The 12,594-nt window shown below is 40.4% G+C and overlaps 1 protein-coding gene across 6 annotated transcripts in view; it reads left to right on the top strand.

Moving 5' to 3' along the window:
• The window catches only part of NFIA (nuclear factor I A), a 390,911-nt gene that overhangs the window by 272,116 nt on the left and 106,201 nt on the right, over window positions 1-12,594 (top strand). For all 6 annotated transcript variants that reach the window (XM_032136492.2, XM_032136490.2, XM_032136493.2 and 3 more), the window contains one exon: window positions 6,143-6,260. In XM_032136492.2, the coding sequence (XP_031992383.1) occupies window positions 6,143-6,260 (118 nt within the window). The remainder of the gene's footprint in view (window positions 1-6,142; window positions 6,261-12,594) is intronic.

The raw sequence follows: 12,594 nt of genomic DNA, 5'->3' as shown, positions 1-12,594 counted from the left end.
AATGTTACATATGAGACAAAGCATGATAAAGCCCAGAGTCGATTACAAATGGAGCAAAACTGGATTTCACAGTAAATGGAACAGAAAGGCAGTGCTGTGCTTGGTCCAGTCCTACCCTAACATCTCCACATGTGATTGGCAGGGGCTGCATCATTTTTGTAGCACACCAGAAGGCGGTTAGTCTTTAACCTCAGAAACCCAATGTGATAACCTGGGCAGGCCAGAATTTATGTGACATTGGACAAATCATAACCCTCCACAACATTTATTAGTTTCTTAATTTTCAAAAGAAGGACTTAATGCCATTATTAGTTAAAAAGTATACTGTGTTACATATATCGTATTGATATTTTATATTCGTTAGAAGAATATGATCATTTATTTATGCCCTTTCAAGTACACAATTGGGAACAGGTCTTTTAGGCCTGTTTGCTCTCCTGGAGGAGGTGTCAAATTTCCATTGTAAAAATTCTATTTTCTTTCCCAACAGCAGAGTCTTGGCCTCCATTCCCTTCTGCTGGGACACTTGCATCAATCTTCTGATTTCCCCACCTCCAGAATCTTAGCCCCCTTCCATGCATTCTGAATATGGTTGCTGTGTTAGTCCGTTCTCATGCTGCTATGAAGAAATACCCGAGACTGGGCGATCTGTAAAGAAAAGAGGTTTAATTGACTCACAGTTCTACATGGCTGGGAAGGTCTCAGGAAACTTATAATCATGGCAGAAGGCACCTCTTCACAGGGCAGCAGGAGAGAGAATGGGTCCCCAGTAAAGGGGGAAGCCCCTTATAAAACCGTCAGATCTCGTGGGAACTTACTATCATGAGAACAGCATGGGGGAAACTGCCCCCATGATTCAGACTCTTACTTTTACTCTTTTTTTTTTTTTTTTTTGTGATTGGGATGGGGACACAGAGCCAAACCATATGTTTGCCATCTGTTCTCTGGTCCACTCGGCGGGTTCACACCATTCTCCTGCCTCAGCCTCCCGAGTAGCTGGGAGTACAGGCGCCCGCCACCACGCCTGGCTAATTTTTTGTATTTTTAGCAGAGACGGAGTTTCACCGTGTTAGCCAGGATGGTCTCGATCTCCTGACCTCATGATCTGCCTGCCTCAGCCTCCCAAAGTGCTGGGATTACAGGTGTGAGCCACCGCACCCGGCCCACTTTACTTCTTATCTCCAAACTTATGCACATACTTTGTCCTTTGCCAAGGAAGCCTCTCCTGTCTCCTGTGCCTCTTTAAATCTGAACTATCCTCGAAGGCTCAGCTTAAGTGCCCACTCTTCCTGGAATCAAACCTTTTTCTGATCTCACAAGCCAATGGGATCTATGACTCGTTTGAACTTTCCTAGCACATTCTTTGCATTTTTCCTGTGAAATTTAGCATGTTCGGCATTGCATTAGATATTCAGGTATTATTTTAGTATTCCACTTAGGTTGTAAACCTTCTGGGGACAGAGACACTGTGTATCTTTTTATTATTTCAAGTTTAAGGCAAGTACTATATGTGGGAATCAGTGTGGCACAGTAAGAAAAGCCCAGGTTTTGAGGTCAACATCCTTACATTTTAACCCTGACTCTCTCTTTTTGTCTTTTTGTAATTGAGGACAAGTTATTTAATCTCACTCCAAGGCTTCGTTCTCCTCATCTAGCAAATGCACTTTGAAGTTTGAGAATGAAATCAAGTACAGTAAATAAAGTGCTTATCAAAACATGGCATCATGGGTGCTCCAAAAAGCCTGCCTAAAGCCCACCTCTTCAGTTCTTCATGACCTGTCAAAAGCTCTTTCTGTTCTCCAGATTAGAGGTACTGAGAATACCCAACCCAGTGCAGTGATACTTTGACAACGACTGCTCCCCTCAAGTGTGAAGCTTTCTCTTTGGCTGTGACAGTGTCACTGAGTCAGAATCCAACCCAATAAGCCAACTGTCCATGTGATTCATACCTACAGGCAGTTGCAGGGGGATGTTCCTTTATAAGACTCTTGAAGAAGGCCGAGTTTGGGTCTGTGAATTACTAGGATTATTTAACTAAGGCTGTGAAACCCATTCTCATTTCAGAAACTTAGTGATGTTTTAAAATTCAAGACACACATAACCAGTTTGCCAAGCTCTCAAATTACTCATCAGAAGTCTGATAGACACTTTTGGGAAGTGCCAGGCCACCTGGTGCCATTTGCCACATTACAATTACAGTGTACTTAAGTGGTTCACAGGAAGTATATATATGGCCAAGCTAAGCCTGTTTATGTGGGCTTAATTATTTTTTAATGTCTGGAAGGTGGGCACACCATGTTTACACAGGCTTTTCTTCCCCTATTCTGGCTCTCTTGACATTTAAAAAAGATAAGGCAAAAGACATTTTTCTAGGATAGATAAAGTATTAAATATAAGTGCAGCTAGATGTTCACCACGAGCTAGGAGGCCTCTTCTTCTCTCTGTCTGATCAAGTCCCTCACATTCACACTTTGCTCTGTATTCCTCTCCTTCCAAGAGCGAGGGAGTGAGGGCCAGACAGTGTCCACCATGCTCAGGAATGAAACAGCTTCTCCACCCAGTTGAGGCTTTATCTCTCTTCTGACATTTGTGAAAAATATCTAAATCCAGACCTATGACACTGATCAGCCTTATAACTCTTCTTTAGTTAATGAGAGGTGTGAATCTCTAATCTCCAGGAAGGCACAAAGCATTAAGTACCTACTGTATGTCAGCTTGCTGGGAGTGAGGATGAGTGATCTAGGCTCGTATTTGAGTAATCTCCCCCACCCTTCCTCCATAGCCTATTTCATACATAAAAATCATGAAATAAAAGGGGAGATTATGCAAATAAATTTAATATAAAAAGCAAATTAGGGAATGACTGTCAGAATTATTAATTAGAGCCCTGTTTACACTTATTGTCAAGCCTCACCATTTTTTTAAACGAAAGGCTCTTCCTCCCTTAGAGCCTGTTACTGAGAGATGTGTTTGAATTTCAGAAAGTAGATGCGAATTTCAGTCTTCCATTTTTTTTAGCAGTGACTGTTTTTGTATACTGACAGTTGTGATTAAGGTTTATTCATTGCTATTAATCAAATAACTAAGTATTTATTCTTAGAAATTGTTATATTTCCTCATACCGTCCCTTGATTCCATAGTTCCATTATGGCACCTCAATTCACCTGGTTTCCCAAGCGCTGATCGTGGGAGTTATCCCATACTCTCCCGTTCCCATTATTACAATAGTCAAGAAGTCAGCATGTCTTCTTTCTATTTATTTATTTTCCAAGATTTTTATTTGAGATGGGGTCTCACTCCATTGCCCAGGCTGGAGTTGTAGTGGCATGATCACAGTTAACTGCACCTCAAACTCCTGGGCTCAAGTGATCCTCCCGTCTCAGCCTCCTAAGTAGCTGGGACTACAGGCATGTGTCACTACACCTAGCTAATTTAATTTTTAAAAAAATGTTTTTTTTTTCTGTGGAGACACAGTCTCACTATGTTGCTCAGGCTGGTCTTGAACTTTTGGTCTCAAGCAATCCTCCCACCTCAGCTTCCCAAAGTGCTGTGATTACAGGTGTGAGCCACCACACATGTGCCCAGCCAGTCAGTACATCTTGATTCTAACTCCTGAATAACTTACATCAGGCTCCTCCTTTCCATCCTTTGAGTTTAGACCCCATCCCCACTATACCTTGCATAAATGCCCCAGTGGACTCTCTGGTTTGCCTATTATATTCTTCAAGTGCCCCCCACCCTTTCACCTCCCTGCCTACCCTCATGACAGACTGATCTTTCTAGGTGATAAATGCAAATTTGATGATAGCATTCCCATACTTTGCTGGCCATTCTTTGACTATTGAATATAACTCAGTGCAGCAACCCATTCCATTGGTCAGTGTTTACTGACTGCCTCCTGGTGTTAGGGACTATATTAGATGCTGACAATATAATCCCCAGTTATAGTGGGGTGAGGTAAATGCTTTAATAGCTTATAAACTTGGGAATCTGCTGAATTCAAATTTATGTTCCTTAAAGAAACCTGCCAGATCCCACCGGGCACATGTTGGCTCATGCTTGTAATCCCAGTGCTTTGGGAGGCAAAGGCAGGAGGATCACTTTAGACTAGAAGTTCAATACCAGCCTGGGCATTATGGTAAGACCCCATCTCTACAAAAGAAATTTAAAAAAAATTACCCGGGTGTGGCATAGCACGCCCGTGGTCCCAGCTATTCCAGAGGCTGAGGCAGGAAGATTGCTTGAGCCCAGGAGCTGGAGGCTACAGTAAGCTATGATTACACTTCTGCATCTTCACTTAGCCTGTGTGGCAAAGTGAGCTCTTGTCTCTAAAAAAAAGAAAGAAAAACCTACCAGATCCTTCATAACCTGACCTTAACCATCCTTCCTCTTTCCCGTGTATTCTACACTATGTCATCATACCAAGCTATCAGAAATCCAGTAAACATTTTCTGCTCTCTTGATGCTCTTTCCTCTACCTAGAAGTCCTCCATCCCTTTCAGTTGCATAATTCCTCCTTGTCCTTTTAACATTGTTTCCAGGCTTCACATTTTCTGAGGCCGTTCCCTTGAACTTCTTATCCCCAGGTTGGGTTAGATAACCCACTTCTTTGCAGCCGCTTCAATTTAGGAATGCAGATGGTTCCCAGTTTACAATGATTCCACTTAAAATTTTCAGCTTTACGATGGTGGGAAAGTGACATGTGTTCAGTAGAAATCATACTTGAAGTAGCCATACACTTATTATGTTTTTCACTTTCAGTACAATATTCAATCAGTTACATGAGATATTCAACACTTTATTATAAAATAGGCATATTAAGTACATTTTCAGCTGATGATATTTTTAACTTACGATGAGTTTATCAAGACATAGCCTCATTGTAAGTTGAGCACCTGTAGCTCTATCAGATGACTTCTCAGACTTTTAAAAAATTAATCTGTCAGACTTTCCTTTCCGCTTAAGGGTAGGGACTATGTCTTTCATCTAAGTGCCTTCCTCACTCAGCATAGTTCTTGGCAGTAGCAGACTCTCAGTAAGCATTCTTACTGAGAGTAAAACTTTATTCATAAAAACTATGGGCCTGCCTTAAATTACAAGGTTGGACAAATACTCAGTTAAGGTGTATGCAGATGGAGAGGTGATTCAGAGTAAAGAGAAACCACACATTTCATTGGATGTATAAATGTCCCTGGTTCATGATAGCCTTTCAAAAAGATTATTTGCACTAATAATTTACACCACTAATTTTACGGAGTTGTTTTATAAAATTGGTACTTGTTATTTGTCCATTGGAAAACCTGTATTAAACTACTGTCAAAAAGGTATCTAAAGATTCAAAGACAGAAAATGCAAGGAATCAGTCTCACACAAGGGTCATTTCTGAAAATCACAAATAATCAAAATTAATTCAAAGGTCAGAAAATTCTTTTATAAAAGGCCAGCTAATAAATATGTTAGGCTTTGTGGGCCATATGGTCTCTGTTGCAGCTACTCGCCTCTGATGGTGTAATGTGGCAGCAGTCATAGACAATATAGAAATGAAAGGCCATGGCTATGCTCCCGTAAAACTTTATTCATAAAAACTATGGGCCTGCCTTAAATTACAAGGTTGGACAAATATTCAGTTAAGGTGTATGCAAGATGGAGAGGTGATTCATAGTAAAGAGAAACCACACATTTCATATTATAAGCAACTGGGAATGGACAGCTTAGAAAGATGACTTTGTTCTCACCAAAGTTCAAAACAGAATTCCAAAATACAGATGAGTAGAAGCTATCAGGATCAGATAAAGTTAGAAAAGTCTAAAGAGTGTTTTGGCTGGTCATTCCAGAAAAGTTTAAGACCAAAATATGGGGAAGTATTTTTGTTAAAAGCATCCAAGAATGTTGCAGCCTTGGTGACCAATTTACTATTACATAAAGAGAAAAGATGAAAAATATATTAGAAAAAATATGCCTTTCCTGTATAGACTATTTTTAGTCAATATTCCTTTGGAGTCATAGTTTATTACTGATTATTTTCGATTAGCTTACATATAAATGCAAAACGAAAATGTGCTAAATGCAACACTGAAGTATGCTGTCATTGATTTTTTATCCACAGAATTTAACTGATTTTCGTTTGTTTTCTTAATTCTAGCACCAATAGCTGCAGGAACTGGCCCAAATTTTTCTCTCTCAGATTTGGAAAGTTCTTCATACTACAGCATGAGTCCAGGAGCAATGAGGAGGTCTTTACCCAGCACATCCTCTACGAGGTAATTTGATTGGCAGCTCTTGAAGAAGTTATGCTACATGGTTGCACACCTTGATTTTAACTCTGGGCCCACTATGCATTTAGCAATGCACCTTTAGTAATAGAAGATACCAAAGTAGTGGGTTCAGCCCCAACAGACTATTGGTCTCGTTGGGGAGATAAAGCAAATATGCATGTAGCAAGGTTAAATACACACACACACACACACACACACACAGTAAAAAACTGTGAACTAAATTGTGTGACACAGGCCAAAAATAGTTAAAGAGAGCTTTATCCAAAAAGAATACCTTGTTTCCAGCTCTAAATGTTGGCTAGGGTTGGCGAGATAGAAAGGAAAAGGAATGGAATTCTGGGTGGGGTGAAAAATGAGCAAAGGCATGGAGGAAGGATGGATGATGAACATAACATGTTCTCAGGAAATGAAGGACAAGGCTGGACCGCAGCAAAGGGCATATGTTTTGGCTTGTTTGGCAGGAAGTGAACACTGGTGACAGTCCCAGTGTCATGCCCACAGCAGACATTACAGCTCAGTGCCAGCTCTTTTCCCACTGAGCCCCCAAAGCTCTCAATATCCAGTTTACTGGAGTTGTCCTAAAAGATGAAACCCATTTGATACCCTGGTGTGAGGTTATACAAATGGAAGCAGTCACTTGCATAAGCTCAAGTGAGGGTGGGGCCAGACCACAGACCCCATTGTATTGAGAGACCTTAAAAACAGTAAAGCTAGAGTAGTGTAACCTGATAATGATTCTGGGGTTCTTGCTCCCTTTAACGTCACAAAGCCAAAATCAAAATGAAGCATTTTTGCAAGATCGTGTTGTCTCTAGATAACCTGTACCAGAAAGAAAGGGATTAGGCATTAAACCCACAGTATTCTTTTACAAATTGGCTTTAGCACTGGACTGTGACAACAAAGAATAGAATGGTACAGAACGATCTTTAATGTTTGTGTACTTTGCAGAAAAATGTCTGACGAAGGTATATTCCTCCTAAAGCAAGTACCTGAGTCTCATGATTTAAAACAATGCCCAAATTATAGAAATCTTCCTTGGTGCACACTCGTTCTTGCCTTGCCTTTATATATTTTAAACATCACTACTTTAAAAAAAAAATCAACTTAGTCATCACTAATACCTTGAAGACAGTTAAACAGGTATTCCCTTAATATAACTACCAAATCCTACCATCATCTTTCGTGTTGTTCAAATGTTCCCTTTAGTTCCCTGTAGTATCAGCTCCTCAGAGGGACAAAAAAGTCACACATCCAAAGTGTGTTTATATTAGAAGATAGAGATTGTGAATACATTTGGGTGTTAATACATTTTGAGGATTTTGAATGTTTGCTGATGGGAGAGACATTGTGTGTAACTGCACTCAGTCAACATGAAAAAGCTTTGCAAATACTTGTGGGCAGTGATTAATTTAAAAGTTTATGGGCTGTTTGTTTTTCATGTGTGTGCCCTCCATGTACCATGTACCTCCCAAACAGTGTTTCCCCCTTTTTATGTTTTCACACAATTCTCCAGCTATGTTTTATTATCTTTTGTGACTCTCTGAGAGGAAAGCTCATTACGAATGTCATTTAAAAGGCCAGTGTCGTTCTCATATTCTGCAAATAACTAACCCTGATAAGGAGCTAATTATAACCTGCATCAGTGGTTAATAACCCGGTAATATGTTTGTTTTACTCTCATTAGGCTCTTCCTAGGATGATTTTTAAAATTCTTTAAATACATAGATTCAGCAGAATTAACGATGTACAGGTTAGAAAGTGTGCCCAGAAGAATATCTCAGATTTATATATAGAAATGTTCACCGATCATTATGTCTTCCTGCTGTGCCAATATTAATGGGTCATTTTCTGTGTGGCAGGCACCATATTAGGTGAGTTGTATACCTGTTCTGATTTATTCTTCACAATAATTTTACAACATACACAGTGTTGCCATTTGAACAGTGGAGCAACACAAAGCTCAGAGAAGTTAAGTAACTTGCCCAGAGTCGCAGTCCTAGTGAATAGAGGAGTCTCCTTTCACACTAAGGTCTGTTGGAACTTTAAAAATATGCTCTTTTCACACAGAATCCTCTTGAGAACAGGACTGACTCTTTTAGTAAGGAACAATAGAATATGAGGTCCTAAAAAAGGAGTTTCTAGCATCTCTATTCCTCCCTGGCACTTAGTGTTTGCCATCTTGGGTTATTCTTACCATCTTTGAGGCCAGCGCGTGTGCAGCCTCCCCATCTAGACAGTGAGTTCCTTGAATGACAGCATCTAACTCTTCCCATTCCGCAGCAAACATTATTAGTAAGAAACAAGGACACCGTCCTCGGCACCATGGGTGTAAAGTCAATAAGAGGGGCTTTACAATCTAGCGGTAGAGACTGAGAAGTGGGAATTTTCAGTTCAGGGTCCTGTGAGCACTCAGGAAAGTTAAGGCATTTTGCAGTCTTAGGAATGCTAAGTAAGACTTCTAGGCCATAATTACACAGAGTAGGAATTAAGATATTTGGAATTAAGGTAATACTTTTACCTTATTTTTTAGATATAATTGCTAGAAATACAAGAAAAAATTCCACATACAAGAAGAGATAGTGCATCACTCCTTAGGAGACTATTCATCCTCACTTTTTGTGTAGATCTTACAGATACTTTCCTGCTTCCCTGAAGTGTTTCTGGGAAAATAAAATGAGTGTGTTAGAAAGAGCAAGAAACCAAAATCAATGACTGATTCATTTCAATAGATAGGTAGGTAGATAATGTGATGCAATGGTACTGACTGTAAGTTCTGTACCCCTTCAGGGTAAACATCTTCAAAATCATAGAAAGAGCAGTGTAAAAATTGGGATACAATACATTTTTTATTCCAAAAAACTTTATCAAGATAAACCAGCCGTCAAAAGTTTGTGAAGTCAGAGTAAAGTTTTCTCGGAAGCCTCCACCTGTGCTTCCGAACTTGCTTCATTCCTGATCTTTTCCTCTTTTCCATGCTCCCTCCAGATGTTTATTTTTTTTTTTTCTCCAATAGAGACAGAGTCTCTTTCTATTACCCAGGGTGAGTGCAGTGATCATAACTCACTGCAACCTCGAAGTCCTGAGCTCAAGCAATTCTCCTGCCTCAGCCTTTGAAGTAGCTAGGACTGTAGGCATCTGCCACCACACGCGGCTGATTTAAAAAATATATTTTTTTTAAAGACAAGGTCTCACTATGTTGCCCAGGGTGGTCTCTGAACTCCTGGCTTCAAGTGATCCTCCTGCCTTGGCCTCCCAAAGTGTTGGAATTATAGGTGTGAGCCACCGTGCCCAGCCCTCTTTTGTCAACTTCTGAAAATCCTTGCTTTCAAACTAAGGCATCAACTGATAACCATAGAATCTTTCAACTCTAGGATTTGATACTGGCTTGGGGTATTTGCATTTCATTAGAGGATGCCAAGGAAATCAAAACCTTTAAAAACTCAGAAAAGTATCAATAATAGGAGAATGATGGACAGTGGAGTTGGCCTTTGGGGCTAGATCTAATTGAATTATGATACTTGGATGAATCCATGTCGCATGTATTTGTATGGCTGTTTCTAAGTCAGTAGCCCAATTCAGCAGTTTTTTAGTATCTTCTGTTAGCCAGACACTGTGGTAGGCACTAGAGATTAAAAAGTATATAGTCATTTTCCCTGAAGATCTTACAGCCCCATCAGAACATATAGGCTTCTCATTTTGTTTGCCAGAGTACTTCAGGGAAATGTTTTTTTTTTTCTAACGTGTATTCTTTCCATTTCCAAGATGATTTCAAGTGGCTTTCCATTTTAAAACAATAGATAATATTAAATGTAGAAAGAGGCCAGAAACCATGTGGAAAAAAATTGTTATAGCAGGAGCCTGAACCAAGAGTTATGCCTTAAGTTTAGCCCTGAGCTTCCTGGTTGCCAAGGCAAAAAGGGCTATATAGTTTGCATTTCTAATAAAAGGAAACAAGATAAATTTGTTCAAAGAGACCATATTTTTCTGGTTATGTTTTGTAAGGAATTCTCTGTGTATATCCTCTTATAAAGGACTCCCATTAGATGTAGTTTTACATAAAATATAGAAAAGTTCTTCAGTGGCTATTTTTCATTGAACTTTCAAGGAAAGCCAAGCAAAGAACATTAAATAAGCTATTAAAGGCATTTCCTTTGAATACTAAGCTAGCATGGCACAGTTATGTTGCTTTCCTGTGGTCTGGCTTTAATGAGAATAGAACTTAATGGCTAAGAATACTGGAATGCCAACATTAATAATTAGAATTTCTTGCCATAAATTGGCCCTCCACATTTTTTCATTCAGATCGCTGCAATAGCTTAACTGTCTCCCTGCCCCAGGCTCCATTTTCCTGTTTTCCCCTTTGCCTTCCTAAATCTATCATCTGCACAATTACCAAAGTAACTTTTCTAAAATATAACTCCCCTGTCATTCCCTGTTTAGACTATTTCAGGGAGTCTACATTGCTTATAGGAGAAAGTCCAGACATGCAGTATCTTCTATAACCTCCACCCTTCTCACTCGCTGTGCCCCTTCTTCCCCACCTCAGCCATCCTAAACAGCTGGCAGTTCTCCGAACATATCACACTTCACTCACAATGTGGCTTCTTCCAGATAGGCTCCTCCCTTCTGGGGGTTATGTTCGAAATATCTGATAACCTGTGTGACATGAGCATACCAATTAGAACAGACACTGCCCTGCTTGCCGGGCTTTCTTTGGCTGGGTCCTGGAATGCTCCTGATCTGCAAGACGTTAACCCTTTAGGTTTTGGACTGTGAGGGTGTCTGGGACAAAGAAGGGGAGGCAAGGTTGGAAGAAATGTATGGAGTTTGAGACAATGACGGTTTGCCCATTGATAATATTTTTAATACCAAATGGCTGCCTGAGTGGTACATCAGCTGTATAGCAGCCCTGCCTCTGCCCTTTCCTTCATTCTTCCCTGTCTCCTTGACACTCTTGAAGATAGCTCAGGAGCCATTTCCTCCAGGAAGCCTTTCCCAAACCCCTGGCTCATCACTGTCTCCATTGTGTGACCCCCTGTACCCTGTGTGTGGTTCCATCATAACTCCTATATTTCTCTTTTGCACAGTTTTGTTTGCCTCTCTGTCTCCATGTCTGACTCATCTCTATATCCCAGCACTTTGCACAGCACCTGGCATGTAGGATGCGCATAGTAGGTATTTCACGAATGAAACATACGAAAAATTCTGTCCCCTGAAACGTGAAGAAGAGATTTCCCAATAAGCACTCCCAGTAGATATGAAATCTACTCGTCCTAATAATATGGGTAGATTTGACAGTTTCATCACCCCTGAAAACTTCCTGATTTTGTGGCATTCAATTAAAACAACTATAGCAAGCATAGCAGCAGGCGGCATTTCACTATGTTTTCACTCCTGAAGCCTCAAATTGGGGAGAATATTCAGTCCTTCAACTGGAAAAAATGATATATATTCTGGAAGTTTCTTGACCATACCTCTCCAAAACATGAAAATCCCTACCCTGATGGAATAAAACTTTGTTTTGATAATCTCCGTATAGAGAAAGCACATGAAAGTCTTTGGGCCACTCTTTTTTTATGTCTCTTGTTCTCAGGGGACAATGCACACCTTCTTCCTTCCTTTTTATTTGTTTTGTTCACTGATTTATTTCTAGTATTTAGAGCAGGACCTGGACTAGCTGTGCAGTAAATGTTTTTTTGAATGAACACCTCCAAGTGGAAGATGGGAAAATGTGGCAAAAGAAAAAAAAAAGCAATCCAAACTTTTCATTTTCTTGTCTTTTTTTTTTTTTTTTTTTTTTTTGAGACAGAATCTTGCTCTGTCGCCCAGGCTTGAGTGCAGTGGTGCGATCTCGGCTCACTGCAACCTCCACCTCTCAATTCAAGCAATTGTCCTGCCTCAGCCTCCCAAGTAGCTGGGATTACAGGTGCCCGCCACTACACGCAGCTAATTTTTGCATTTTTAGTAGAGATAGGATTTTACCATGTTGGCCAGGATGGTCTCAAACTCCTGACCTCAAGTGTGATCAGCCTGCCTCAGCCTCCCAAAGTCCTGGGATTACACGCTTGAGCCACCATGCCCAGCCCAATCCAAGCTTTTCTCGAAGGATCACGAGCCCTGCTTTTTATCCTTTCTGGGGTTCTAACAGGGATTAAATTGATCCCCAGGTTCATTGCTGATGGCCAGGCCCCAGCCACCACCTGTAGAGATAGGAAATATGTGGCCTTACTCCCAACACTTCTAGGTGGAGACAGGAGCTAGAGCCAGCCACTTATTCCTCAAAGGAAACAGGAACAGGATGTGGCAGGAGCAGCAACTT

This window comes from Hylobates moloch, unplaced genomic scaffold (assembly GCF_009828535.3).
Source record: "Hylobates moloch isolate HMO894 unplaced genomic scaffold, HMol_V3 SCAFFOLD_18, whole genome shotgun sequence".
Lineage (NCBI taxonomy): Eukaryota > Metazoa > Chordata > Mammalia > Primates > Hylobatidae > Hylobates > Hylobates moloch.
This window is presented reverse-complemented; position numbering and strand designations above follow the sequence as displayed.